At 38.6% G+C, this 27,414-nt stretch overlaps 6 protein-coding genes across 12 annotated transcripts; 4 read left to right on the forward strand and 2 right to left on the reverse strand.

Moving 5' to 3' along the window:
* Positions 1–258: 258 nt before the first annotated feature.
* On the forward strand, positions 259–3,882 carry LOC140786781 (probable glucomannan 4-beta-mannosyltransferase 7). Of its 2 annotated transcripts, XM_073135430.1 has the most exons (10): positions 270–449; positions 553–887; positions 996–1,094; positions 1,850–2,102; positions 2,324–2,434; positions 2,535–2,671; positions 2,773–2,886; positions 2,973–3,172; positions 3,255–3,449; positions 3,545–3,882. In XM_073135430.1, exons 1-10 carry the CDS (start codon positions 320–322, stop codon positions 3,705–3,707), a joined length of 1,737 nt encoding a protein of 578 aa, XP_072991531.1. In that variant the 5' UTR covers positions 270–319; the 3' UTR covers positions 3,708–3,882. The 2 variants fall into 2 exon arrangements, with proteins under 2 accessions (XP_072991530.1, XP_072991531.1); XM_073135429.1 differs by having other exon boundaries at positions 259–887.
* Positions 3,881–5,002, forward strand: LOC140786783 (E3 ubiquitin-protein ligase MPSR1-like). The gene has a single exon (XM_073135432.1). The coding sequence runs from the start codon at positions 4,233–4,235 to the stop codon at positions 4,857–4,859; it is 627 nt and encodes a 208-aa protein (XP_072991533.1). The 5' UTR covers positions 3,881–4,232; the 3' UTR covers positions 4,860–5,002.
* Positions 5,003–5,790: 788 nt separating this feature from the next.
* Positions 5,791–8,023, forward strand: LOC140785509 (cyclic dof factor 1-like). 2 transcript variants are annotated; one of them, XM_073133356.1, is made up of 2 exons: positions 5,791–6,208; positions 6,786–8,023. In XM_073133356.1, the coding sequence occupies exons 1-2, from the start codon at positions 6,104–6,106 to the stop codon at positions 7,803–7,805; spliced, it is 1,125 nt and encodes a 374-aa protein (XP_072989457.1). In that variant the 5' UTR covers positions 5,791–6,103; the 3' UTR covers positions 7,806–8,023. The 2 variants fall into 2 exon arrangements, with proteins under 2 accessions (XP_072989457.1, XP_072989459.1); XM_073133358.1 differs by lacking the exon at positions 5,791–6,208 and adding an exon at positions 6,483–6,589.
* Positions 8,024–10,148: 2,125 nt separating this feature from the next.
* On the reverse strand, positions 10,149–11,977 carry LOC140785624 (expansin-A10-like). Of its 2 annotated transcripts, none has more exons than XM_073133559.1 (4): positions 11,863–11,977; positions 11,336–11,469; positions 10,941–11,253; positions 10,149–10,830 (listed from the first exon to the last, which is right to left on the reverse strand). In XM_073133559.1, exons 1-4 carry the CDS (start codon positions 11,916–11,918, stop codon positions 10,524–10,526), a joined length of 810 nt encoding a protein of 269 aa, XP_072989660.1. In that variant the 5' UTR covers positions 11,919–11,977; the 3' UTR covers positions 10,149–10,523. The 2 variants fall into 2 exon arrangements, with proteins under 2 accessions (XP_072989660.1, XP_072989661.1); XM_073133560.1 differs by lacking the exon at positions 11,863–11,977 and adding an exon at positions 11,548–11,691.
* A 4,242-nt stretch (positions 11,978–16,219) lies between these two features.
* On the reverse strand, positions 16,220–21,556 carry LOC140786400 (polypyrimidine tract-binding protein homolog 1-like). Of its 3 annotated transcripts, XM_073134798.1 has the most exons (11): positions 21,053–21,465; positions 20,479–20,688; positions 20,207–20,264; positions 19,567–19,629; positions 19,407–19,480; positions 19,222–19,317; positions 18,475–18,532; positions 18,303–18,407; positions 18,145–18,226; positions 17,163–17,275; positions 16,220–16,965 (listed from the first exon to the last, which is right to left on the reverse strand). In XM_073134798.1, the coding sequence occupies exons 3-11, from the start codon at positions 20,258–20,260 to the stop codon at positions 16,561–16,563; spliced, it is 1,050 nt and encodes a 349-aa protein (XP_072990899.1). In that variant the 5' UTR covers positions 20,261–20,264; positions 20,479–20,688; positions 21,053–21,465; the 3' UTR covers positions 16,220–16,560. The 3 variants fall into 3 exon arrangements, with proteins under 3 accessions (XP_072990899.1, XP_072990898.1, XP_072990900.1); XM_073134797.1 differs by lacking the exon at positions 20,207–20,264 and having other exon boundaries at positions 21,053–21,556; XM_073134799.1 differs by lacking the exon at positions 20,207–20,264 and having other exon boundaries at positions 17,210–17,275; positions 21,053–21,486.
* A 212-nt stretch (positions 21,557–21,768) lies between these two features.
* On the forward strand, positions 21,769–27,012 carry LOC140786157 (RNA-binding KH domain-containing protein RCF3). Of its 2 annotated transcripts, XM_073134390.1 has the most exons (8): positions 21,769–21,884; positions 22,864–23,462; positions 24,065–24,490; positions 24,586–24,843; positions 24,944–25,210; positions 25,430–25,488; positions 26,466–26,539; positions 26,706–27,012. In XM_073134390.1, the coding sequence occupies exons 2-7, from the start codon at positions 22,890–22,892 to the stop codon at positions 26,512–26,514; spliced, it is 1,632 nt and encodes a 543-aa protein (XP_072990491.1). In that variant the 5' UTR covers positions 21,769–21,884; positions 22,864–22,889; the 3' UTR covers positions 26,515–26,539; positions 26,706–27,012. The 2 variants fall into 2 exon arrangements, with proteins under 2 accessions (XP_072990491.1, XP_072990493.1); XM_073134392.1 differs by lacking the exon at positions 26,466–26,539.
* The last annotated feature ends 402 nt before the right edge of the window (positions 27,013–27,414 follow it).

The following is a 27,414-nucleotide window of genomic DNA, read 5'->3' on the forward strand; positions in this document are numbered from 1 at the left end:
TGGCGTCTATATATAAAAAAATGGACGGTTTACGTAGGCACTGCCAGCTCGATCTCGTCCTTTTGCTCCCACCTTCTATTAAGGATCTGCTGTTAAGGTTCTAATATCCATGTCCGTTGATATAGGAAAGAGAGAGCCACGTGTCTATCTTCAGTAGGTAAATGATAATTTATCGTGTTAGTCACTTAAGAGGCCATCAAATAGGACCCCACTTCCTTAAAAGTATTCCATTTTGACTAGTCAAATGTAAAATGAAGTGGGAGAAGAAAAGGCTCAGCAAAGCTGTGTATCATCTCATTCTCCTTTGATAGAGGCAATCATGGAGATATGGCAAATGAGGGTCGCTCTTGGATTGCTTTTAGCCGTCGACGTCGCCGTCGTCGTCGCCCCCTCCGCCGCTATCTCCACCGATGCCAGCCCTGCTACGCCCTTGGCAGGCAGAAGTACAGGTACGCGACAACATTTTGCTTCTTCCTCTTCCATTAAACGAAATTGTTTACATTTCCTTCTCTCTCTCTCTCTCTCTCTCTCTCTTTTTCCTCTTTATCTTAGTCAATCAATCACACTATCTCCAAGAAACCACCTCTTGGTGCCTCGAGTTTCTCGACGGGTTATCGCCCGATCAAGTCTATACTACCTGGATATGGGTGCGATCGCATTTGATCGCGCCCGTATTGCAAGTAGTAGTATCTTTATGCATGATCATGTCGGTGATGCTGGTAGTGGAGGCAACTTACATGACCGTGGTGAGCTTGGGGGTGAAGTTATTTGGTTGGAAGCCCGAGAAGCAATACAAATGGGAGGCCATAAAAGAAGATGATGAAGAGTTGGGGAGCTTAGCTTTTCCTATGGTCTTAATACAAATACCCATGCACAATGAACTAGAGGTAATTAAATATAGATATATATATATCTCTCTCTCTAGTCTTCTCTTCAGAGAGAGAGAGAGAGAGAGAGAGAGAGATTAATACTAATAGACGATACTTCTTCTGTAGGTGTACAAGCTCTCAATTGGAGCTGCCTGTGGGTTGACATGGCCATCAGACAGAATCATAATCCAAGTCCTTGATGACTCCACCAACCCTATAATTAAGGTAAAATTGCAAAATTGAGGTAGTAAACTAAGCATAGCCAGATATATTGCAGTATTCCTTGCTATGATAGTTTTGTAACATGGAATGGATAGATAAGATGTTTAAAGTAGGTAAAGTTTTGCCTCAAAGAAAGAAGGAAAAAATAGGTGAAATAATATATTAAAAGGCAGTAGGTAAGGTGGAGTAGGGGAGATGGACACATCTGCATCCACGTGATTTTATTTATCTATGGACCCCATGAACTAGATATCTGTATTTTGGTTCTCTAAATTTTAGCCCCTTAAACCTATATGTGGTGCCAAAGAGGATCTTCAAGAGGATATTTCCTTTGTTTTGTACAGTGATGCAAACTGTTTGTCCAATCAAGCGGTCTAGAAACTTTACAGGGAAGCAGTTCGTGGAAGTGGAGAGACATTTTAAAATTTAATGCAGACTTGCACAACTGCTCCTCTATTATTGTACACATCACTTGTCAAATTAGTTTAATATTTGTGAGTATAGAAGAAATGAGTGAGAGGAGGAACATATGTTAGAAGACTACAGTGCATGCTAATTGCAAATGAAAGTTGCTGAAAATTCTCCAAGTCAATCTTAGATGACATATACTAAGTTCAAATTTTAGCATCTCAAGGCCATGCCAACTTATAATAGAATTAATGTTTCATGGCTCCTTCATATGAATCAGGAGGGCATCTAAAAATTATAGCCATCCAACTTAATTTTCTGGAGTGTGGCAATGCCTCTTTGATATGTAGGATTTAGTGGAGCTTGAATGCAAGACTTGGGAAAGCAAAGGAGTAAACATAAAGTATGTCATCAGAAGCAACAGGAAGGGTTTTAAAGCAGGATCTCTGAAGATAGGGATGCAGTATGATTATGCCCAGCAATGTGATTTTGTTGCCATCTTTGATGCTGATTTCCAACCAGAACCAGATTTCCTAATCAGAACCATACCTTTTCTTATCCACAATCCGAAGATTGCTCTAGTGCAAGCGCGGTGGGACTTCGGTAAGCATGTCCTTGCCATCTCTAACAATTGATCCAGTACTAATTACAGCATAGCAAATTCTATACACCTCATGTACTTCTTTGATTGCTAAATGTACTTTGTATCAAAAATGCAGTTCAGAATGTTGAAGCGCTGCATAGAGCTTTTATTCATTCTGATCTACCAAATTTTGAATTGACAGGAAGTTGCTGACATGGCCTTTGCCGGACGATTTTTGCAGTGAATTTTAATACAAGCTTGATTACAAGGATTCAGAAGATGTCATTAGATTATCATTTCAAAGTAGAGCAAGAATCAGGTTCAGCTGTCTTTGCCTTCTTCAGTTTCAATGGTAAGTATCCAATCTTGATACAAATTCAATTAATAGAGAGGTCAAAGATAAATTCTGCATGCTTGAGAAATCGCATAATTGCTATTCATCATGTTCTCAGGGACAGCAGGGGTATGGCGTGTATCGGCTATCAATGAAGCAGGAGGCTGGAAAGATCGAACTACGGTGGAGGATATGGACCTGGCTGTTCGCACAACTCTCATGGGTTGGAAGTTCTTATATGTTGGTGATATCAAGGTACTTATAACTCTACTTTTTTAAGGATTGCATCAAACTACCAATTAGTAGGTTATATATATATATATATATGACTTGATGATTCAATAAAATTATCATAGGTGAAGAGTGAATTGCCAACTACTTTCAAGGCCTATTGCCGTCAGCAGCACCGCTGGACTGGCGGTGCTGCAAATTTATTCCGAAAGATGGCATGGGAGACAGTGATCACTAAGGTAAATTCTCTATCGGCAACAATATAAATATCAATTGCAGGATTAGTTCCCCTTTGTTCCAAAAACTTATCAGTTGTCATTACCAGGATGTGTCCCTATTGAAGAAGTTTCATATGCTCTACAGCTTCTTCTTTGTGCGCCGAGTTATCGCCCCTACTGTTGCCTTTCTTCTCTATTGTGTTGTTCTTCCAATATCAGTCATGGTTCCAGAAGTCATCTTTCCAGCCTGGGGGGTGGCTTACATCCCCACAACTCTCACCATTCTCAATGTCATAAGAAATCCTAGGTATGTTCATCTTATAACTTTCCTTGTATTATGACAGTATCTCTCTCTCTCTCTCTCTATCTCAATCTTGTTATTCTTACAGAAGTATACACATGATGCCATTTTGGATCCTATTCGAGAGCGTAATGTCGATGCATAGGATGAAAGCATCCATGGCTGGTCTACTAGAGGCAGGCAATTTTGATGAATGGGTTGTAACAAAGAAGGTAGGCGACACCTTCAAGGAAAACTCTGAGATCCCCTTGCTTGAGACAAGCCAAACTAAGTTCACAGACAGGTAACCAAATGCTACAACATTTAGCAATATTAATTCAAACCTATAAAATTTCGACAATTTTACGAGAACTATCAATCATGTGTTATGGTATTCAGGGTCAATGTCCCTGAGCTTGGATTTGCAGTGTTTCTCTTCTTCTGTGCATCCTATGATCTTCTCCTCGGAACTAGAAGCTACTACATGAATCTCTACCTCCAAGGAGTAGCATTTCTTGTCCTGGGATTTAATTTTTCTGGCACCTTCAGCTGCAGTTCATAGCATTTCTTTTCCTGCTTCAAGATTCTTCAAATGAGCTACACTCCATACTGCAGAGGAGATGAGCTGAGAGTTCTTTTAGGATACCTCCTTTTGTTCCTCTGTGGTATTTCCTTTGTTGTTAATCTCATGTAAAATTATTATTATTATTATTATTATTATTATTATTTGAACAGAAGTAGTATTCTTTGTGTGATCATTTGTTACTATATGTTGATGAACTTGATGAAGCCAATAGTGTGTAGGCAAACAGAGGAATCAATAAGAGGAAAAGGACTGGGGAGCATGTCATTTCACAAGGAGATTCTCGTAAAAAGTCCAAAACGATGGGCTCAGCTGCAAATGTCATTTTATATGAAAAATATCATAATATAATAATAGGACGTCATTTGGGATTAGGCAGACAGATACTTCCAGATCCTTCCACAGATTTCTGCTCCCCTCTTTTATATCACCATTCTTCTTCTGCTCACCGCCTCTATCGTCATCTTCTCTCTTCTTCTCTCTTCGTCTTGCTTCTAAATTGCGATGTCGGCGGCGGAGGACGGGATACTTGAGCAGCTACTTCGAGAAGCCGGCGGAGGAGCCGCAAGGCTGAGCTTTTCTCCGATCGTCTTCGCGGCTATGGGGTCGCCGGAGCGGATCGTGCTCGTGAACCCTCTCACGCAGTGGACGGTGGTGATACAAGGCGACGCAGGGCTGTTATCGGCGCTCTTATCCGGCGTCGGCGCTGGCACCGGAGGGCCGCCCCCGGCGTCGAAGGCGTCGATCGAGGCGTTAAAGGCGGTAGATATTGGCGAGGGGGAGGAGGCGGAGTGTGCGATTTGCTTGGAAGGGTTCAGGAACGAGTGCGGAGTGGTAAAGGAAATGCCTTGCAAGCATAGATTTCACGGGGATTGTATCGAGAAATGGTTGGGTTTGCACGGGTCATGTCCGATTTGCCGATACGAGATGCCGGTGGAGGAGGGCGAAGGGGAGAAGGAGGTGGAAGGGGAAGGGGGGAGGAGGAGAGGAGGTGTTTGGGTTACCATTTCGGTAGGGAGGAGAGATGAAAGGGGGGGAGGGGAAGCAGAAGCAGAAGCAGAAGCAGGAGCAGGAGCAGAAGCAGAAGCAGAAGCAGAGGGAAGCAGAGGAGGCGAAAGAACTGGGTTTTAGTTGCTATATTTTCTTTCTTTCTTTTATTTAATCTTCTGGTTTGAATTCTTTTAATTTGTTTTTGGTTTGTAAGAATTATTAGCTGTACATAAAGCTTGTGAATTTAATGATATACGAATGGAAAGATTCATTTTTTATTATCAGTGATTGGTAATCTATAGCATCAGAATTACAAGTTCACAATCTATAGTCTTATGACAAAGACAAGTCCCCAATCATAAAGTAATATACCATTCGATGGAGCTCAGATATATATAGAATTAGATGAATACAAAATTTAAGATTCAATATTACTATGACACTATCTATCTTCCAGTATCATTCAGGGAACAAGGAGATGAAGAGAATTGACCACCTACCTACCATCATCTGTGCTTCTTCTTTACTTCAGTGCTCCACAATGCGCAAAGCATTCTCAGAATGACAAAACCACCTTCGCTATGCGACAAGAAGAACAGAGGAAACACCGCGAGTAGTGGAAGGAGTAATTGGTAAATTCAGCTAAGGCCCTAGAAGATATTATTTGACGCAAATGGTTAGTGGATAGGATAAATGATCATAGATATCATCAGTTGGTGTCGGAACTCAGATACGCCCATTGTTTCAACACCATGGTTTTGGCCCATATACTATACTGTATCAAGAGGAAGAACTTGTGCTGGATTTCCACTTAGTTGACTCTATATTAAGTCAAAGGAATACCTTAAGATCAATTAAGGGGGAGTAAAGGGAAGGAAGAGCTGCTATTGGCATTGGGTGGGTGCTGAGTGGGAGAAAGAGGGAAGAAAGATGTCCTTTTTTTTGCTTGTTTAATTCTCTACTTCCTATCCCTTTCCGCTTCACTTTCTTGAAACTAGAAACCCCGATGCAAACCCAATTTGGCGCATTCACGTCGTTTTGCTTTAAATAATGTACTACTTTTGGGTTCTTTAAGCACTTCCAGAAGCACGAAAAAGGTCGAGCGAATCAAATAACGGATCCCCCCAAGGCCACAAAGGAACTTGTGGCTCAAACTTCCCCACCCGTGCTGACCTGGCGCATGCTCCTCTCTCCTCCCTCTTCTCTGCTCTTATACTCGAGGGAGAGGAGACAACTCACACTTGTAACTCCACCAAACTCCTTGCTGGCTTCCGAGGAAGAAAGAATTAGAGACTAGATAGATAGATAGATAGATAGATAGAGAGAGAGAGAGAGAGAGAGAGAGAGAGAGAGAGAGAGAGAGAGAGAGAGAGAGAGAGAGAGATATGATGGAGAGTAGAGATTACGCAATCAAGCTCTTTGGGAGAATGATCTTGCTGCAACCAAATGAGGATTCCTTAATAGCAACTGGCGGTGGAGGAGAGGAGAAGGTATTATTTATTATTTGAGTTGTCCGATACTTTGTAAAAATGAGATCTTTTTGCTAATTTCTTCCGGTTTGTGTCCGAAAGACATATCTGCACTTAGAATTGGATCGCATAATTGAGTTAAACCCGTTGTTGGCGTGTTTTTGGAAGATGGGTTTCGCTGGATTTTGTGTTTTGATGCTCTTTTTCTTTTTCTTTTTCCTTTTTTTCGAGAAAAAGATTTGGTGAAGATTGGATTTTTAATATTGCTAGTAGTTTGTGAGTTCTGTATCATTCAATTTGCAGTTAGTTCATTGATTGCAAAGAATCACTTACTTACTTACTACCTTGGAATGCATGAGATTGCTCTGAATTTGGCCTGAAGAATAACCACGAGCCATGAAGGTTTCTATTACAGTTTTTGCACTTTCTGCACTCATAATCATTTGTGTTAGTTGTCACAGTTCATAACTTTATATGAGGATCAGATCAGTGAAAGTGTTGCTATGTTGAAATAGAAAGGTTAATTTCCCTTTTTGTCTTTCTGTCTTGCTAATTTTCTCTTCTCTCTTATTATATACAATTAGCTTTGTTCTTTCAGAACCTTCAAACAAGCCACACTCCTCCAGAACATGAAGACCAAGATCAAGAGACACTGATTGAGTCCTCCAAAGACGATACAGTTGTGGAGAACTCCGCACATGAAGAACAGTCAAACATTACAAGCAATTCAAGCGAGAAGGCGAGAAAGAAGCCTGAGAATTTGCTCCCTTGTCCTCGTTGTAAGAGCGCGAACACAAAGTTCTGCTACTACAACAATTACAACATCAGCCAACCTCGGCACTTCTGCAAGAATTGCCAGAGATACTGGACTTCCGGTGGCTCCATTAGGAATGTTCCTGTGGGAGCCGGCCGTCGGAAGAGCAAGAACTCTGCGTCCCACTATCGGCGCATAACCATGTCCGTAAAGCCCGATGACGCCGTTCTCAGCTTCGGTTCTGGCGAATCCGTGCAGAAACCTTCAGAGCAGACGGCGAAGAACTGCAACTCTTCAGTAATGGAATTGGATTCTAAACAAGGCGTCATGAACTGTCAAGGAATTCCTATTCCACTCTCACATCCTTGTTCAGATGGAACTGCTTGGCCTTATCCATGGAGCCCAAGTCCTGCCTTCTGTACTCCAAATTTTGCTATTCCACTCTACCCTGCTGCAGCTTATAATGCTTATTGGAGCATTCCATGGCCCTCATCTCTTGCCGATAAGCCTAACAATGGTTTTCCAGGGTCAGGGACTAACTCTGCCACCTTAGGCAAGCATCCAAGAGATGGTAGCATGAACAAGTATAGCAATCTAATTGAAGGAAACAGTCTCAAAAAGAATTGTATCTGGGTGCCCCAAACACTGAGAATTGATGATCCCGAAGAAGCTGCGAAGAGCTCTATTTGTTCAATTGTTGGTATTAAGAGGAATGACAAGGGTGATGCAGTCAGCAGGGAGAAGCTCCTCAAAGCCTTCCAGCCTAAAGTTGACGGTAAGAATTACGCCGCAGAGAATTCTCATCTCTTGCATGCCAATCCGGTGGCTCTACTGAGATCTCTCAACTTCCATGAGATCTCTTAGTGAAATCTTAACAGACTTTGTCATAGCAAGCTGACACTACTGAAGTTTTGTAAGTTTGAGCAAGATGTTGTACTTTTATATGCTTATGTACATGTAAATAGTTGATAATCAGAGGAGAGGAAGGAAGATTGAGAGAGAGAGAGAGAGAGAGAGAGAGAGAATTCCAGTTGTTAGTGATAAATTTGCAAAGATAATTGAAGAAAATTTCTTTTCTAATTGCATCTTAATTTTCTATTTTGACTTGGTTCTTGCACAAGTGGGATGACCAGGAAGGTAATAACAATCACTTCAATCTAGCATAGAAGTAGTGGAAAGATGGAGAAAGCACAAGAGAAGAAAAAGGAAGCCAGTATATGCCCACCTCTAATCTTAGTAAGGATAGGCATGAACTCTCTATCACACATAGATAGACAAGCATCTCTCTTTTTCATGACCACATTCTAATTGACTCCTATAAGAAGGTGGGCAGAAGTGGGGGAGGGTAGACAAAGAGAGGTGCATCCAAGAGAAGAGTTGCCGAAGAAGACAAGGAGACCTCACTTTATATTTACAAATAATAAATATACACCGTGAACAAATTATCAAACCACATAAATCAATATAATTTTTTTATAATTTTCTTTTCTTAAATTAATTTTTTAAAAACAACAAAAGCCTCAGCCCATCTAGGGATCTGTGCATGTGAACAGTGGGCAGCCACAGGTTGGCCAAGGTTGCCCCCACAATACCAAACCTATTGCCTATCTTTAACTATTTGAGGCTACATAAAGTTATGCCATGATTACATACCACTCAATACTTTCCATCACACATCAATCTAATGCTAGTTAACAAACAAGGAGACTTGCCAACTTGCATGCTTATCAAGACTGCATTAAGAACAACCCTCCCCATCTCCCACCCACTCATCTGAAAAGAACCCAGAAGCATCATGAATAGATCTTGCTTTCTAGCTGTTATTCTCCTCTCAGCCCTCATCCTGTCACTCCCTGTTCCTCAAGGTGCTGTCCTTTGGCTTGCAATCCTTTCTTTTTCCTTGCTCAGCTTCCTGATGCATCTCAGTTCTATTCCTTATTTGTAATGCAGGACATGGAAGGAGGATTAGGACTCAGATAGAACTTGAGACAGGATCCTACAATTCTATGAAAAATGAGGTTGGTTTCTTCATCTTCTTGTCTTTTCTTAGTACTTTTTCCTGGCTCAAGTGATTGATCATTGATCTTTCCTTTTGTAGGAGAGTTCATTGGAAGGGAGGGAAATGATGGAAATGGTGATGGACTACAAGGAGCCAGGAGCCAACAACAACACCAGAAATGGAGCACTCTTCAACTCCTCACCACCACCAATGACACCTTAAAGGAGTCTTCCATTGGTCACCAACTGTGTCAGAAGCATTGAAGCTATGATGCTCAAATTAACATGATCTAGAGATCCACTTGAGATATCAGTATCTATTTCTTTTGAGAAAATTTTGGTTTTGTATTACTAAATTTCCATTACCTTTCGCTATGTCCGACGAAAGTAACTTCTCAGACAATCATATATCTAGAAATGTATTCAGACAGAAAGATGTACAGCCTGGTCTAAAGTGTACTACTAAGTAAACTTATGCAAGCTCTCATATTATATTTGAAAGAAAAGGTTTCAGGGCAAGAAGCATCTATACGTCTACTTAGTCAAAGAAATTTATAAAATCTAAACCCTGCTTCTAGAGCACACCTTCTTCTTAGTTTATTGGGTTGATAACTCAGAACAGGTAGACAAAAGTACAACATGGCTCAAAGGGTCAATGGCATCTAATTGAACGACACAATTAATTAGTACTACTTCTAACATAATTCAACCAGGTCTAAAAAGAGTAAAAGGAGCTGTGGTTCACACAGAGGAAGCATGCAATAGTCAGTCATTTGATTTTCTACTTGTAATCCTAATTTAATAACTTGGCTAAAGGAGAAAATAAAAGGACGGCAGAATATAAACATACTGCATATTATTAGGCACCAGATGCTAGGCTTGATTCAGATTACTTGCGCTTTTATTTTGGGAAGAGCAATGCAATCTCTTTCTTCCAATAGAGAACATTAATATGACTGCAATAACTGCAAAGAGTTCCTTAAATCTCATTTACACCAATTTCTCCTTCGGGGTTGTGACAACACAACAAACAATGTACTAATAACTGTGTCAGCTTAAAGTTGCATTCCACTTTGCATCATATCATTGCTTTATTGAGAATTCTGTTTGGATTTTAGGCTTGACCACCAATCTCTTTCTTCTGAGGTTCAAATTTATAGTTAGTTAGCAGTTCGTAAGCATAATTAGCAATCAAATTGGAAGACTATATTTTCACGACAGATTGTTTAACATAAAGAAAGTACATTCAACAAGCAGCTGATTACAATGTTGTGGAAGGAGCTCATTTTTAAGCTGTCCATCCAACATCTTACAGAACACAAGCATAGAGAAAGAGAAAAGAAACTAGTAAGATTCATGTATGCGGGCGGTATTAGCCTACCACTGCCAACTACTGTCATGAAAGAGAAACCCCTTCTGTTCTCCTTCAGCAGTCTTGAGGGCAAATAACATGAAGAGCCTTAGTAAAATAAACTCTTTTGAATCTTAATACATCACTCTCTTAGTCCTAGAGACACTAAAACTAGATAACCAACACTGCTACTAATATGTATATAGCTTAGATAGTATGTAGGAGTAGGAGATTTAATGGAATTGGCTACCGCTGAAGGTTTGGCCGAAGGACCAACGAGCGGGAGCGACGTTGTAAGAGACGACAGAGCGGCCGTCGCTTGTGGTGACCTTGAAAGAGAGGGCCTGGCCATCAAGGTAAGTGTTACTTTGCCAATTCTGGCCCCAATTCCTTGACATTGGATGCCAACCAGTCCTGGAACCTTTGATGGACACTGCATGGACATCACCAGCACCACCCACATTGGTTATGAGCACTAGATTGAAGTAGGAGTGCCCATTTATGGTGAACCTAATCCCTCCTCTCTTCCTGCATGGTACCCTGCCATCTCACAAAGAATTACTCCTCAGCCAAAAGAACAGAAGAAGACTGGCAAAATTAGAACTCCTAAGAGATAGGAAGAGCTAAGATTTCAACACACAATGACTTACCTTCTAAAGGCAACAGGAACAATGCCAGCCTTGTACTGAGCAATGTGCTGAAACACAGGCTGAGAGAGATCAAAATGCTGGAGGGGAGGATTGCACCATCCACCATCATTGTTAGGGAGGGCATAGTTTGGTGGGCAGTAGTTTGTGGCAGTGACCACCACTGAGCCAGGAAGGCACATCCTGTGGCCACTCACACACCTTATCTCGTAACAAGCACCACAGCTGAGGCCATTGTTGAAGAGAGCATTGCTCAGAGCTGCAGTATTAGTCCCATATCCTTGGCTATATAGGTTGCCATATCCACAAGCCCCACCTATAATAAATCACATAGCAAAATTGGTTACATAGAGCAACTATTTGTCCTCAATTCTTCTCTATAATGTAATAATCAATACCCATTGTCCCAGAAGCATCACTGCCTCCATAGAAGGTTGCATGGGCACTGGACCATCCTCCTCCATAGGCATTTACAATTGAGAACAGTGAGAGAAGACCAACCAAAAGAAGCCAAGGGAAAGCCATCATCTCCCTGCACCAATAAAAGGTAGGCCACTCAGAAAAGAAGCACTAAGGAGTAATCATCATAGAGTGAAAGAAGAACTATTACTTGGTGGGGGGGAGAGAGAGAGAGAAGAAGAAGAAGAAGAAGAAGAAGAAGGTTTGTCGATTTGTTTGAGGAAAAAGAGGGAGGGAGTTGGAGGCATAAATAGATGTTTGAAGTGGGGAGAGTTTTTACTCTCCTTTTCTTCCAGAATTCTAATGGACAAGTAAGACAGCTAAAAGAATAGTACAATGACAAGCCAGAAGTTGAAATTTATGATCTGAAATGTCGTTCCAAAGTTTGAAACCGTGTGGTTTTGTAGAGATTTTTTTAAGAAATGAAACCACTCTCAAAACCACCAATCCAAGAATGTATACTTACAAGAAGGCACATGCAATGGTCCCTTCATGCTCTTGTTCAGTTGCAGAGTAAACCATAAAGAGAGAAGGTGACAAGAGTAAAAGCTTCTATTCATTTCTTAGTGACTTGGGATGTGAAGCATAAGAGGAAATTTTTTTGACCCATTAGATCATTTTTTTTATAATCTTTTTACTATTGAGACTTAGATCTCTGTCATTAGATAATCTCAAATTGCATACCTGCTTCTCCCTCTTACTCTTATCACATGGCTGGTCAGATTGTCAGAAAATTTCACTAAAGAACTTTTTATTTAATTTGATTTAGGTCGGTGTGAAAACAAATGAGAGGGAGGACTTTATACTGCAAAATAGGTACTAGATTGCCGGTGGAAATAAATACACAATGCTAATCTATGACAGCTATTTCTCATTCACATATCTCCTTTTAACTTCTTTTTTTAAGCTTTAGTTATCCAACTTACATAGCTCTTTCTCTTTGTTTCAGTAGGATGGAGATATGTTCTAAATTGCAGTTCACAAAAGAAGAGGAAAGTAGCATAATGGAGAGTTACCTAATTTTGCAAATGGTTCAAATTTGATCAAATGGGCATGCTTTTTTCTTTTTTTCCTGCAAGCATAATGTAGAAAAAATAATACAACTATGAAAGAGACTAGAAAGGAGCAACTCGAACAGTTTGGCACTGTTCCATTTCTCTGGTAGCATTTTAAAAAAGAAAAACTAAGTTAACATTGCAATCAGAGAAATCAAGATCTAAGACATATAGAAGATCAGATTTTTCTGACAAGTACCTTTCTGTAACCACATGCCGCAAGATTGGCTGAGATCATCCCTGTTAGAGAAGTATCAACAGATTTTTTTCCATTTCTCTGGCATTGATAATTTTTTTAAGGACATTGATAAACTCAGTGGGAATTATGTTATAGGTTAGCATCTGCTGAATATTAAAAAACTATTGAGTTCTGAAACAGCAATTAGTAAAGCTTTTTATACTGCAAATTAAGTAGAATCTTCTCTTTTTAAAGTAACTTATGAGATGCTCTTTCAACTGTCAGTAACCACCTTTGTCACTTTATACCTTCTGATGTCAGCTTAATTTCTCTACCAGATTTGAGGTCCCTTTCCCTTTCTCTCTATCTATTTTACTGTTTCTTGGGTCATAATCCCTCTTTCTGCTCTTGATATTACAAATTAAAATCCACTGGTGGATAGCTAATCCTCCTACACTAGGTTTGGCCCCATTTATAATCCTTGATTCTTGTTCCTTTTCGGGTCAAAATGGAATCATTGGTCTTCTTGTCAATACAGAAGTTAGGGTGATTATGTTATCCAGTAGGAGAAAAGATTTATGGCCACCATCGACTATCCGATCGTATGTCAATGTCGTTTAGTTAATTTACTATTGTCCTCCCTTAAGATCTCCGTATCCTATGAACATTCCAAGGCTATTTTGTTAGCTTTTGAAGCAGTGTTGTGTCGGTGTTTGGACTCTGGCTGATATATTTTGGTAAGTCTCTCAGTGAGAGGATAAATTTTTAGCACCACAAATCTGGCTAAGAACTTAGTTAGCCAAAGCCAAATTTGAAATAAATACCTATGTTTAAGCTCCTTTAAATATCATTCTTTCAAGTTCTAAGAGACTAATTCTAATACTCTAGAGACACTGTTTAGCAGTACTAATAGAGTCCCTTCAAATCCATTAAGTTTAATCTTTAAAGCATTGTATTGAATTTATCTACTAGGATTAGTAGCTATCTAATTAGTACTGTATCATTTCAGTTCATATGTAGTAGAATGCATCATGAGATACAAACCTCGACAAGAAGAATCAAAATGTGGTTCCTTCAAGAAACAGAGGGGACCATTCTCTACCGAAAGCATTGAATTTCTCATGCTGTAGGTCCTGCTTGTTGCTGTATTTTGTATGAAGAAGAGAAAGGCACACCACTCTGAATAGATTTGTGGGCTCCTTTGAACAATCTCATTGCCTCCTTGTAGACTTGAATCTCTAACAACAATGTAGTAGAATGCATTGTAAGATAAACTTTTTGTTCGAATTCACCCAATTAATCCTTTTAGATTGATGCTTTATAAACTTTCACCAGATATGTCCTCTTATCCACACCAATGGCAAGCAAAAGAGAACAAAATGGCATACAAAAAAAAAAAAAAGTAAAAAGAGTAGTTCATAGATTTGTGTTTCCTTACTCCAAATCAGTATCCTTTCATTGGCTCCACTGTTCAGGACCTCCAACTCTATGATCTAGTTCCTGAAAAATAGATTTGGCTTTCTATAGTGTTTGTGAAGTACAAAGGCTATCAAAGGTGATTCTCTCTTTACATCAGCTATCCATCATTCTGTATGCTGTAAATGTCATCTACTTCCGACAAATCTTGACTGCGTTGCATTGCATGATAGCTTAAACTGAAAACAGAAGAGGCCCTGCTATAGCAAGAAAAAATAATTACCATATAAAGAGTACCACGGAGTATTTGTAATAAAGTAACACTGTATCCTATATATCTTGTCAACTCATTAATTACTCTAAAAACTTAAGCTGTTTTAGAACGGCACTTTTTATATTTTATATTCTAACGTGTACGATATGAGAAAATCTAGTGGAAAGAATCCACCGACTCTTCTACTTAATAATTCTTTCTAACAACATTATTAGAGGCATGGTAGTATGAGCAACGCATAATAATCAAAATTAGTTAGGCACAAGAACACTACAGGAGAAGTCAACTATTGCATGAGGCAACTCACAGAAATTTCCCACAGCATATAAAATGTGGAAAGCATAGATGCTTGCAAAGTTGCAATGCTTTGTTAAAGCTACAGATAGCTTAAGAAATTAGCAGGAGACTTTGCCAGATGGATTGCACTAGTGTGATGAAGACTTGAGACAATATGCTATCCAGCTTCTACTTTGAGAGCACAACAAGAGATTTGAGGCCCCATCTCACATGGGATGCCTGGTTCTTTGAGTATAGACCTGATGCTTTTCTGAACATGTTTCAAATCTGAGATGGTAAAGAAATAACTTATGGGAAATTTTTTTTTTCATAACTGGGGTTATGATAAACTGTTCAGTGGAGATTTTGATAAGACAAAAATGTTATACTGCAGCTAGAAGCTTGAAGAAGTAGAATTTAAGAGTAAGCATGAAAGAGTTTAGTATCCACAGTGTGACATGCTAACAACAACAAGAAGAATGTTAGATGACCTATAACTTATGTAAAAGTACTATTAGGAAAGGTTCATCAGACATCAAAGGAAGTAATTTTAAGATGGACGGCAGACTCAGTGAGGAGCTTTTAATTTATTTGCTCTAAAAGCAAATCTAAGAGGGATCACACCTCCCTTTATGCCCCTGTTGGAGGTAACAAGATGGTAGATTAGGAGAAAAGCACCAGCTGAGATCCAATATAAGCTAGTACTATAGCAACCCAGGAAAAAGGATATTTTGCTATTATAACACATCAAATAAAAGTTTAAAGATATCAAGAGTTTTAACAAATCATACTCTTAGAATCATGACAAATACGCCGATGAAAATCCCCTCATGCTCTACCTCAGCAAATGGAGAAGCCGTCATCACCCATCTAAAGCATATAAAATCTCCAAACCAACATTAATTTGGTTCTGGATTAACTTTCAAACTAATTTAACTATACTAATTTTTTATACTTGTATAATAAAATTTATATTGACCTAGACTATTATAGTGTTTGATTATAAATAGTGATGTAATATTTAAACTTGATGTGATATAAGCAAATTACAATTTAAAAATATTTTAATAAATAACTAAAATATTCTTTATGTATAAGAAGAGGAGATAAAAGAGAGAAATCACAATAATAATTAATTAAAATAATGTCTATCAAAAGCTAAATAATAATTCATTTTTATTAATAAATATTAGTATTAAGATAAATTGCCGTTTGGATGGTAAACTAGTATAGACCTCACTATATTTACAATAAGTTATAAAAATTTCACAACCAAATAGAGATAGCCAAGTAATATTGACCTTAAAAAGAGCCTCAACATGTAGAAGGGGGGTGCCAAACAGTTGTTCACCCGGGTAAATTAAAATATCCTCTGATATTGTCCCCGAACATTTGCCAAAATCTCAGCTCTGTTACATCTGGGCAATCTAAAGGTTAATTCTTACCAAAAGTGTACAATTAAGCCCAACTGTGTGATAGCAAGATAGAAACAAAGCACTACAAAGTATCACATGATACTCGTACTCTTTTGTACTGTTGTACACCAACCACACACACCGCTGAATGCAGAGGCGTAAAGAATCAGGGCAGCTCAGAACCTAACAAGGAGAAATTAAGATGTAACTTTGAATACACAAAACATGCATACATTGAATGGCAACTCTAGCAATATTATCTTCTTTGAACAAGCACTACTCAGTGAGCTTCTAGTTTTTCTGCCATACATTTTGAAAGGCTACATAACTTGAAATCCTTTCACTCAACACATGAATCTTCACTCACTGATACTCATATGATGCATTACCATCATCTGCTAATGATGACAAAATAAAAGGACAACAGCATAAAGATTATTTGAACACATTGAGATGGTAAGATATATGAGAGCAACAGAAATCGGTTGAAAAAGTCTCGGGAAACTACTCAAATGCTGCGAGAGTCAATATGAAATGTTGTTGCATACGTCTACTGGTAATAGAGAGGTGGCTGGCCAATTGATGGTGCACCAGAAGTTCTCTGTTGGATACCATGCTGAGGCATTTGTTGAGAACCTTGAAGAGGATTAGCTGCAGAAGGTGGGAAAGCCCCTGAAGTAGGGTACTGAGGCGCAGATTGAGGGAATGTCTGAGTTGGATATGTTCCAGGAGCCGAGGGATAAGTTGTTTTGCTAGGATCCCATGTTGGCATTTGCCCATCAAATGGCGGTCCTTGGGAGCCAACACCTGGTGCAAACATTCCGTTGGGAGAAAATGTTCCAGCCGCTTGAGGATTATTTTGCCAACCAGTAGCAGTAGCTGGCACAGAAGCTTGTGGCATTGCAAGTATCCCAGTGTCTGGAATCGTGTAATCCCTGCTCTTATCACTATGTGCCTATAGATACATAGACATCTTGTATCAGACAAAATACTAGACAAGTCGACAGCAACGTACAAGGATCAACAAGAATATGATAATTACCAACCACTCATCATTCGCTGATATGTGGCATGAGATTGGCAAAATCCTATGTATATTTTTTGTTTATAGTTCTCATCATTTCAATATAACCCAAAAATACCCATAAATACCTTTACATTGAGATCAGTATGACGAGAGTATGACAGATGAAGCTTACAGTAGCCACCATCATAGATGCAATGCCCCTCTAAAGCTTCTTTAGCAACTGCAGCAGTAGTCAAATCTGTGTGGAACATGAATTGATCAATCAAAATAGACTGCCAAAAAATCTTGAGTTTCATATTATCAAAGCAAAGAAAGAAATCATGATAAACTTAAACGGCATTCTCTTTTTCAGGTCAACAAGTTTTTCCCAAGAATAGAATTATGTCCTTCCAAAAAAAGAGCGACTTGATCATTACAAGGTTCAAAATGATGAATCTAAATCACAGAGATCCAATTGCATAAACCAGGAAAGAGTAGCACCAAGATATCAGAGAGAACAAAAATTTTGTTAATGAGATTGATCCATTATATTAGCAAGATGTAACAAGACAGGTTCACAATCCTAATAAAACCACCACATGAGACGGCAAAAAGGAAAAAAGGAAATACTCCTGTATGGCGAAAAGAGACTTCCCCATGAACTCGTAAAAAGTTGAATCATGAAAATGTAAGTGGGATTTACTAGCCATGTGCATATGAAAGTACCACACTGCCACTATGGATGGGACCTTGTATGTTTGTAGCAAAGATACACACACAATAACAGAAACAACAGCCACCACGACAAATTAGCGCAGTGGTACGACAGCAGAAATAGCCAGCAGCAGGCATTACATGATCTTTTGGCATAAAACATCACTAAATTCTAAAATTTCAGATTATAGAATGGATTGGAGTGAAGATATATCAGAGTAGAATGGAATTCAGCATAGAATTTCACTTGGTATAGAGATCTAGATTAAGATAGTCACAGATTAGTGGTGATATGAAAGACTAACAAATGTCCAGAAATAGAGATTGAATAAAGACAAAATATTCATATATCTGAAATCTTCTACCATATATAATACAGAAAATGGAGAGATGTTACTCAGTAATTCTTCATACCAGGATACTGAATTAAAGCCTGCATCCCGCCATTCTTCTCAAAAATTGCAATTTTCTGGACCATACCAAATGCTGAGAATACCTGAAATGGGAAATCTAATTGAGCATATCACCGTGACAAATTTTGTCTGTAAGTATAGCAGAATAAGACATCTTACAGTATGAAGGACATCGACTGTCACAGCATATTGCATATTTTCAATAGAAGCAAGGAGTACATTACTCTCAGGTTCCTTTTTCTTTCCATCAGGACCAACGACAGTCTGTCAATAAACATCCATCAGATATCAAGTAGAAGAATAAGATGCATGGACTTTGTGTATAACCAACCTGTAAGGTACCCTCAATTGCAGAAGGATTAACAGGAAGATAAGGATTTGTGTAGTCCCTGCATAATCAAATTGATATTACTGTTACATTAAAAAAGTACATGTATAGCATGTAGTACTCCACAGAGATAACCAGTAAATGAAAAATAATATACTTTGACATCGATAGCATGTAGTACTCAACTTCCATATAAGTTATGAAAAAAAATTAATATGTGGTTTTGCAAATAAGACTAGTCCACTGCCTTTTTCAGTGTAAAAGTTTCCAACTGTAATCCATAAGCAACAAGACGAATGTGGACAGCAAAACCAATAGTTCTTCATAAGTAGCACTGAAATGCATACTGCAATTAGCAATGTGATTACAACCAGCCATCTTACAAGCATTGTACTCCTTAGGCTACTTTAGAGTAATGAGGTACAATCATTCAACCAGGTTAATGTGAATTATGATTTCTATATAGAAAGCAAAAGTATGTTATGTTATTGTAATTATTCTGAAGGCCCCATAATTCTCCTCAATCCATGACCTAGATCTAAAACTAATATAAACACAGTATGATGGACATTATAAAGAGAGTATCTGACCTTAGCAGCCAGCTGGATTCCTGACATATCATGGCAATAAACAGATAAATGCATGACGACAAGTGAATAAGGCTATTTGAAGATCAAAATCTATGATGAAAAATGAACAGTGCAAATGAACTCTGGATGTTTCCATGACAGATTATTCATGTAGTTATACCTGCTGCGGTGTGATTGGAACTTAATGTTCAAGTCTGTATGTGCAGAAAATGATATTCGCAGATGGCACATCGCAACATGATCAGGTAGTAAGTACCTATATGTACAAATTGAAAGGAATGTCACTAAAAAGACATAGAAGTTAGTAAAATGCCAGATAAACAAGCATAAAGCAAGGAAGGGCACCTTGGGATGCTTCTTCCATCCAAGGCTTCCCTGGCAGCTGAGGCAGTAGCTGCATCAGTGTACTGGATTAATGCCTAGCAACACATTACAAAACAAAAAATAAGTTATTGTTCATAAAATATGCATAGAGCATGTCACAAGACACCAAACTATAGCAAACCTGAAAACCAGCAGCCTTTTCAAATGTAGCAATTTTGTGAACGAATCCAAAGGCAGAGAACACCTGATGCACAAAAGGAGTAAATAAGATAGATGATTAACATCTATAAAAAATAAAATGGTACGAGCAATAGACATAAATTGAGACCGGATTCCATGGAATACAATAAAATAATCTCATAAGTGCAGAATGGCACCTGTAATTAACAGCATGGCATTCATGAAAACTCCAGTGGCATCAAACAATTTGCAATATTATAGTTATAAAGATGAACATGATGCATGGACCTTACTTACACACTGCCTCCAACAAAACAAATTAATAAGAAAAGATAAAGATTCATTGTTACCAATCTTGAAAGCAGATAACAACCAAATCAGGGTAGCTAAACAAATAATTCTTTATGGTTGGCAGAAAAGTTTCAAATAAAATGGAATGATCATAAAATAAACAACAAAAAGGCACTTGTCCTAAAGATTTGAAGTTTAACCTTCATAAAGAGCTTTCATAAACAAGTTGTAAGCATCATTCATCTGAGTTCTTGAGCATGATGTGAACAAAAGATAGAATGAACCATTCTCAAGATTAAGACCACAGAAGTTGAATATAATAGTCAGAAGAAAGAGATAGCAAAACAAACATGGTATCTCTCCGATTGCAGATGTGGATAACGAGATTCTCTCCGTGTTAACATTGGCCTGCTAATCCATGCAGATTATGTTACTGTAAGTAAGAAAATTAAGCCAAATCATCTTCGATCTACAAATATTAGATCAGGCAGACTCCCTTATACTACTTCAGCTTATAACATTCATCAACCAAAATAAAAGCAGTTGAAAATAATGATTCTTCAAATCTGATACACCTAGATACTTGTACAGAAAAAAGAGCTATTTTTTAAATAGGACTTACCAAATGAATCACGTCGATGCTGACATCACCAGCTTCAACACCCTCTATGGTAACAAGCAATACATTTCCAGCAACATCTCCTGGGCTCTTATTGTTAACAATTTCTTGCCTATTTGAATATTGAATATAAACGGTTTTCCCACGAACTTGTGCAGGATCAGATGAGGAGGCATAATATGAAACCATTGATATGGCCTGATTAAGGTCAGCCTGGAAAAGAAAAGATTAAGAGTTATACTCAACAGAGGTCAGCAATCAGTATTGTCTCAATAACTAAATACTGGAGTACCAGTAAATAAAAATTGAGGATATACATATAATCTCCATAAGAAACAAAACTTCTTTGACAACCAACTGATTTCAGATAATAATCTTTCCTCCACGAACATGAAGTCTATATAATCTCTATAAAGAAAGTTGAAACAGATAATGTAGCGTGAATACGATATCCTTACCTATTCTAACAAAAGAAAACATGAAAACCAACCATCTATCTCCTTTTCCAGAAGTACAGTAGACTGATGTAAAATAATACAAGAAAACTAAAAGAAAAATATCAAGATCAAAGACCCACAAATTCAACGAAGGCCTGGTTGCGATTAGCCCCAACGTTGGACTTGGTGTTGACGATCTTGCCGAATGGCTTGCAGAGCTCGACGAGCTCCTCCTCCGCACACTCCCATGGCAGGTTGCGGAGGTGAAGCACCTTCGACGGGGTTTGGGTGTACCGAAACTGCTGCTGGCCCGAGGAAGACGACATCTTCGAAGCTAGGGTTTCCGCGGCGATTGAATTGGGCGAGTGGGCGATGCAAAAGCTAGGGTTAGGTTTAGGATTTCAACGAAGGATTTGGAACACTAGATGAAGACGCCAAAGAGATGAGGAGCCAGACGGGGCGTGAGATCTAGGATTTCTATTTGGATGGGAAAAAAAGAGAAGAGAATGGTGTCCCCCTTCAGATTTGGGGGTTTTGGATTTTTTTTTTCGACGGTCTTCGGATAACAACGAAGGATTAAAACCGGTGGCGTATTTGGTGCTCTTATTGGAGAGGCAACCGACTTCTTTTCCACTAAATCATATAAAACTCCTACTTTGGATATATATATATATATATATTGAAAATTGAAATATAAGAGTTGTTAAGGATGTTTCTCGTATTTAATTAAATATATAGGGTCAAATTAAAAATAGTTAGAGAAAGACCGTAATAAATAAATAAGGTAGGGTGTTGAATGTACAATGCCAAGGGTGGTTTGGTAATTGTAATGACGGTGATCGTAAGCTGACCTAGATATTTCCTCCGACTCCTCTTCTCTTCGTAATCTACCCTTTCCAAAGCCGACTCTTTTGGTTCCCTCCTCCGTATTGCAGAATCCATACCCTTCTTGGATCTTGAAGTATATCAAAGGTCAGTGCAAAAATTTTTCCCCCATATCCCTTCATGCTACGATGAGTGGGCTATCCTTTCTTCGTTCTACAGAACGGTGTGCAACTTATGGGTTTTTTGTTTGTTTTTATCTTGCGATCGTTGTTTGACAACATTATATTCATGATTTGATTCGTCGCTCGTAGTTTGTTAATGCTGTATGACTAAGAGAAGTTATTTAGGTTCAGTGTCCTTGAGATCTTCGCATAATTTGTGTCGGATCTAGGGTTTTGTACGTTCGGAGTGCCCGTCTTCAAATCACAGGTGTCGGTGGAACGTTTATCATGTGAGAGATCTATACTTTTGAGGGTTTTTAGTGGCAGAGAAGGAAGGTAGTTGCTTTGGTCCAAGGATTATTCTGTGGAAGTTTGCTTTGTGAAGAATCTCGTCTTTTAGATTTCCTGTTGGTAGAGTGCCTGGAGATTTTTTGGGTGGTGATTCGTGCTTAGTTATTTTGAAATAGTGAGTTGTGCTGTAAGGACAACTGAGACTGCATTGTATGATAGTTGATGCCATGTTTTCGCATTCAGTAAAAGGTCCTTTTCCTGCCCTAGTTTTTCTTTATTTGGTCAAAAGTTACTATAAGATGTAGTTTTTGTGATAATTTGGATAACTCTCCTTTGGTCTTGTTATTAGTGATTATCGCTGTATTCATCAAGCCTATCCATAGGACCAGTGTCTACCATAATGATAAAATCTTCCTGGTTTGCATAATTTTCAGGCATTTGGAAGAACTGATCAGTGTATAAAAAGTCAACACCTGTTTCGAACTTCCATTATCCATTTATCTGGCATTGTCATGACATGTTGAATGAGTTACTCTCTAGTCTAGTGATCTTGCTTTTCTCCGATTGTGGTGATTATTTGCCACCTGTGGTTATTTCCAGATATGTGCACACTTGAGTTAGTTTTTTTATATTTAATTGTGCTCTTCAATTTAAATTTTCATGTTGTATTGCAGAATTGGTATACCGTGGTTGTTAGATAATGGCTGGGCAGAGAAACAACTATGGGAAGCGACAATCGGACTATGCTGATGAAGGAGGAAACAAGAGAAGAAATCCTGGTGAAGAAAGGGACACCTATGCCCCTGGTCCAGAAGATACTGTCTACCGTTACTTGTGTCCTGGACGAAAGATAGGAAGCATCATTGGGAGGGGTGGTGAGATCGTAAAGCAGCTGAGGGCTGACACACAAGCCAAGATTAGGATTGGTGAGACAGTACCTGGTTGTGAAGAGCGAGTTATTACAATATTCAGCGCAAGCAGAGAAATTAACTTTTTTGAAGATACTGGTGATAAGATTTGCCCCGCACAAGATGCTCTCTTTAGAGTGCATGAGAGGCTTGTCACTGATGAAGCACCGGGTGACGAAGAGGACGATGGAGGTTCCCCTCAAGTTACCGTTCGACTTCTTGTGCCATCTGATCAGATTGGATGCATTATTGGAAAAGGTGGACAGATTATCCAAGGTATCCGTAGTGATACTGGTGCACAAGTTCGTATTTTGAAGAATGAACATCTGCCTGCATGTGCCATCAGCAGCGATGAACTTCTTCAGGTACGATGGATTACTCATCACTAGAGGAGACTAAATTTGCACGTGAATGGGTAGGTTATTGTTATATTTTATTATGCTTACTATTAGGGTCACCGGATGGGATGATTAGTCAATGAGGGCTGGTGGAACTGAAAAATGATGTTCTAGATTTTGTCTATCCGACTTTCTTCTAATTTACTTGCGGAATATGCATCCATCTTAGCTTTTAGTCTACTACTTGTTATGCAATTGAAGTACCTAACACCTTTCTAAGCGACATGCTGTATTAGGCTTCTCGTTTACCATATGGAAAGAGATGTTATTTTTTTTTTCTTTTATCCTTTCTTTCCTTTACTATATTAAAATGATCTACAAATTGTATTGGTTTGGTTACTTTTCTTTGATGAAGTTATAATAGCATGGTTGATGTTGGGTTCTATTGTGCTTTTGGAAGCTTTTACATCGATGACATATGATAAGGTCTTATCTTTATTTGTATGCCAAATACTGTATTTGATAAACCATGTTCGTTGGATTACTCAAACTGCATATATGACCTTATCTCCTTTGGATTATGTTTATATAAATTTATGTAATCTGGTTACCAACTTTTCTGCTATTAGATCACTGGGGAAGCCTCGGTTGTCAGGAAGGCACTTTTCCAAGTCTCATCCCGTTTGCATGACAATCCATCTCGCTCACAGCACCTGCTCACATCTAACACATCCCAAGTATATCCTCTGGGTAGCCAGTTTGGTGTCCCTAATGCAGGTGCACCAGTCATGGGGATGGGTCCAGTTATTGGTCCCTATGGAGGTTACAAAAATGATATGGGAGGAGATTGGCCATCTTTTTACCCACCTCCAAGGGATGAGAACTCTGCAAAGGAGTTTAGCTTACGTCTACTCTGTCCTTCTGCCAACATAGGAGGAGTGATAGGCAAGGGTGGTGTTATTATTAAACAGATAAGGCAGGAATCTGGAGCCTTCATTAAAGTGGATAGTTCTGCTGCTGAAGATGATTGCATAATTCTGATATCTGCAAAAGAGGTAAGCACCATTTTCATTTATCTTGTCCATTTTTATTGCATTTCACAGTTTTTTTTTAATTATAATTCCATTGGATTTGCTTTTTCTCTCTTTAGTTCTTTGAAGATCCAATCTCTCCAACAATTGATGCTGCAGTACGGTTGCAACCCAGGTGTAGTGAGAAAACTGAGTCAGAATCTGGAGATTCCTCATATACTACCCGCTTACTTGTACCGACATCACGAATTGGCTGCCTGATTGGCAAAGGTGGGTCAATCATATCTGAGATGAGGAGAAGTACGAGAGCAAATATACGTATACTTTCAAAGGAGAACCTCCCCAAAATTGCTGCCGAGGATGATGAGATGGTTCAAGTAATGACTAAACCATTGAATAGGCCAATAAGGTTTTTTCTCCAAGTGATGTGTTCCGCAGAGTTGAAATTAATATGACATATCCCTTGATTTATTGCAGATAACTGGAGATCTTGATCTTGCTAGAAATGCTCTTGTACAAGTAACAACCAGGCTGAAAGCCAATTTCTTTGAAAGGGAAAGTGCATTATCTGCTTTTCCACCTTCTGTTCCCTATCATCCTTTGCCGAGCAATGCTTCGGATGGGTCAAAATATTCGAGCAGGGACAGTAAAGTGCATGGACGTGGGTATTCATACTCTAGTGGATATGGTGTTTCTGGTGATGTACTGCCTCCTGAAAACTATGGAAGTTATAGTGGTTCACAGGTATTCCGCTCTTCTAATTGGTGGTTAATTTTTTCTTTTCTCCTAAATCTCATCTCAGATTATGCTTTTGAATGCATTTATATGAATATTATCCATCCTTTTAGTTATTTATCTATATCTTATTCCGTGTCTTATTATCTCTTGCATAAAGTCATAAAGTTGCACCTTATCAGCCTAGTACATGTAATTTATCAATTAACCATGCATTATTCCTTATAGGGTGGTGGTAGCAGCTACAGCAGTTATGGTGGATATTCTGGCCGTTCTGGCAGCACTGGGTAAGTAAGCCCCAATATTTTGTAGCTTTATAAACTAAAACCAGATTATTCATTATACAGGTATCAGATGAATGGAAAAGATTCCATTGAAGCAACTTCTTCTATTGTACTGCAGTAGGTTTGCGTTAGCAAAGTTTTACTTAAAATATCTGCCATAGAGATCTAGAGATAGGTTGAGCCATTTAGATATGAAAGTTTGGTATGGCTTTTGAAGAAGCTTCTACCTACATTGGAAGCAGGATAAAATGGTTGGGAAGATGACTGTTCTTCCAGGGTCGTGAAAATGTTTTTTTCTTTTACTATAACTTTTTTGAAAAATGGTGAGTACTATAACTTAATCTACCAATAGAGGGACAACAAGTATTAGGATTTCGGAGTCCTGCCTCTTTGTCAGGACTATTAAATTAATTGTGTTAAGGGTAACGATTATAGTTTGACCACACAATTTGCTCAATATTGGATTTTCATCCTTTGTGGGATAAGCAGTATGAAAGAGAAATTGACTTGCCCAGCCTTTTTCCCTGTATCTAACTCACTCTTGGAGACGACAGTGTCTTAACTGTTAAATGGATGAACCATGAGTCCATCTGCCTTCCAACAATAAATGGCTCCAATGTCTGTTTGGATATGGACATAGTCAAATAAGACATGGGACTGTTTTGCCGTATCATTTTTCTGATTATTTTACTCATTTATTTAGCCAAGGGTTGACTAGGCTTAGATATTTCATAATTGGATCTGCTAACCTTTTAATAGGATTGGTATAGTTTCATTATTTAAGTTATACTGCTGACATAATTTCTTTTAATTAATATCAGTTCACTGTAGTCATGCAATATAGTATCAACTCTTTTGTGATTGTCTCAGCTGACGTTATTGGCATTGCTTGAGATATCTGATCAGTTCCTCACTTTCCTTTGGTAAAATGGTTGCTTGCTTATGGTTCTACCAATTAATAATCTGACTTATTTTACCAGGTTATCTGGTACAAACCCTGTTCCTCTTGGAAAACATCATGGTTATTAGGATCCTGAATGATTAGGGCCAACAGGTAGAATACTCCATTTACCTTGTTTAACTTTTGGAATGCACAGAATGGGCTTAAAGCCGCTTGTTTTTTTGACCATTATTCTGTATTTTACCCAACCTGGCCACCTATGCTAGATTTCTAATGAACCTGTTTTTCACCTTTGTTGCCTTCCCTCCTATCAAAACAGCTGAGGTGTGTGAAGTCTGGAGCCAGCCTATGTGAAGCCTGAAGCCTAAACCAGAAGACCAGATGTATGGCCCACCTTGGAAGATTTGTTTAGGAGGACCAGCAAGCACCGATATACACTATTTGATTTCTTCCACAACTTTAGCACCACTCTGTCTTATGTGTTCCCATGGGCCTATGTTCGAAGTGCCACCTTATGTTTGGGAGTAATTATGTTAAAGATAGAACTTTGAGATTGCTTGTACTTAAATCCCTAAACACTTGTTTCAACTTCCGAGTAGTTTATCTAACTTTTAGATGTGGATCCATCCTCAGAACTGTAGGAGAGTGTTAGTTATCCTCGCTGTTTGAATTTACTTGTGGGATTGCCTGTGCTATAAGTTTTATGCTGTGTTCTCAACCAGTAACTCTTGGAGGCTTCTTTAGTTGCTAATTGTGCACACATTGTTAACTAGCATGCAGAGGATCTATCTAGCATGAAGAGATTCTATCTAGTGAGAGGAAACTGTACTTGATTATTCTTTTCCTTGGATTCCACAATGTTATAAACATTACCTTACACTTAGACAGCAAAAATTCATGGGATAAGTGATTTATTTTTAGTATGTTTTCATCTAGCTTAGATTTGAGGAATCTATTACATCAGTTATCAGCAAAAGCATTATGAAATTAGTATTGTTTCATAAAATTTATTTCTCAGCCTCTCATGT

The sequence above is a fragment of the Typha latifolia genome, chromosome 4 (assembly GCF_019914945.1).
Source record: "Typha latifolia isolate L0001 chromosome 4, TyphaL0001v2, whole genome shotgun sequence".
Classification (NCBI taxonomy): domain Eukaryota; kingdom Viridiplantae; phylum Streptophyta; class Magnoliopsida; order Poales; family Typhaceae; genus Typha; species Typha latifolia.

What these genes read in the sequence shown, in the direction of transcription:
- LOC140786781 (XM_073135429.1), top strand. Translation starts at nt 411, where the DNA reads ATGCCAGCCCTGCTACGCCCTTGGCAGGCAGAAGTACAGGTACGCGAC. An exon ending in GCAAGCGCGGTGGGACTTCG is followed by an intron (nt 2,103 to 2,323) that starts GTAAGCATGTCC and finishes CGATTTTTGCAG; the next exon opens with TGAATTTTAATACAAGCTTG. An exon ending in TATATGTTGGTGATATCAAG is followed by an intron (nt 2,672 to 2,772) that starts GTACTTATAACT and finishes AAATTATCATAG; the next exon opens with GTGAAGAGTGAATTGCCAAC.
- LOC140786783 (XM_073135432.1), top strand. Translation starts at nt 4,233, where the DNA reads ATGTCGGCGGCGGAGGACGGGATACTTGAGCAGCTACTTCGAGAAGCC.
- LOC140785509 (XM_073133356.1), top strand. Translation starts at nt 6,104, where the DNA reads ATGATGGAGAGTAGAGATTACGCAATCAAGCTCTTTGGGAGAATGATC. An exon ending in GCGGTGGAGGAGAGGAGAAG is followed by an intron (nt 6,209 to 6,785) that starts GTATTATTTATT and finishes TTGTTCTTTCAG; the next exon opens with AACCTTCAAACAAGCCACAC.
- LOC140785624 (XM_073133559.1), bottom strand. Translation starts at nt 11,918, where the DNA reads ATGGTTTACTCTGCAACTGAACAAGAGCATGAAGGGACCATTGCATGT. An exon ending in ACCATTGCATGTGCCTTCTT is followed by an intron (nt 11,470 to 11,862) that starts GTAAGTATACAT and finishes TTATTGGTGCAG; the next exon opens with GGAGATGATGGCTTTCCCTT. An exon ending in GTTCCTGTTGCCTTTAGAAG is followed by an intron (nt 10,831 to 10,940) that starts GTAAGTCATTGT and finishes GTGAGATGGCAG; the next exon opens with GGTACCATGCAGGAAGAGAG.
- LOC140786400 (XM_073134797.1), bottom strand. Translation starts at nt 21,238, where the DNA reads ATGTCGTCTTCCTCGGGCCAGCAGCAGTTTCGGTACACCCAAACCCCG. An exon ending in CAATTGAGGGTACCTTACAG is followed by an intron (nt 18,408 to 18,474) that starts GTTGGTTATACA and finishes GTTTATTGACAG; the next exon opens with ACTGTCGTTGGTCCTGATGG. An exon ending in GGCTTTAATTCAGTATCCTG is followed by an intron (nt 17,276 to 18,144) that starts GTATGAAGAATT and finishes TGTTCCACACAG; the next exon opens with ATTTGACTACTGCTGCAGTT.
- LOC140786157 (XM_073134390.1), top strand. Translation starts at nt 22,890, where the DNA reads ATGGCTGGGCAGAGAAACAACTATGGGAAGCGACAATCGGACTATGCT. An exon ending in GCAGCGATGAACTTCTTCAG is followed by an intron (nt 23,463 to 24,064) that starts GTACGATGGATT and finishes TTCTGCTATTAG; the next exon opens with ATCACTGGGGAAGCCTCGGT. An exon ending in AGGATGATGAGATGGTTCAA is followed by an intron (nt 24,844 to 24,943) that starts GTAATGACTAAA and finishes GATTTATTGCAG; the next exon opens with ATAACTGGAGATCTTGATCT.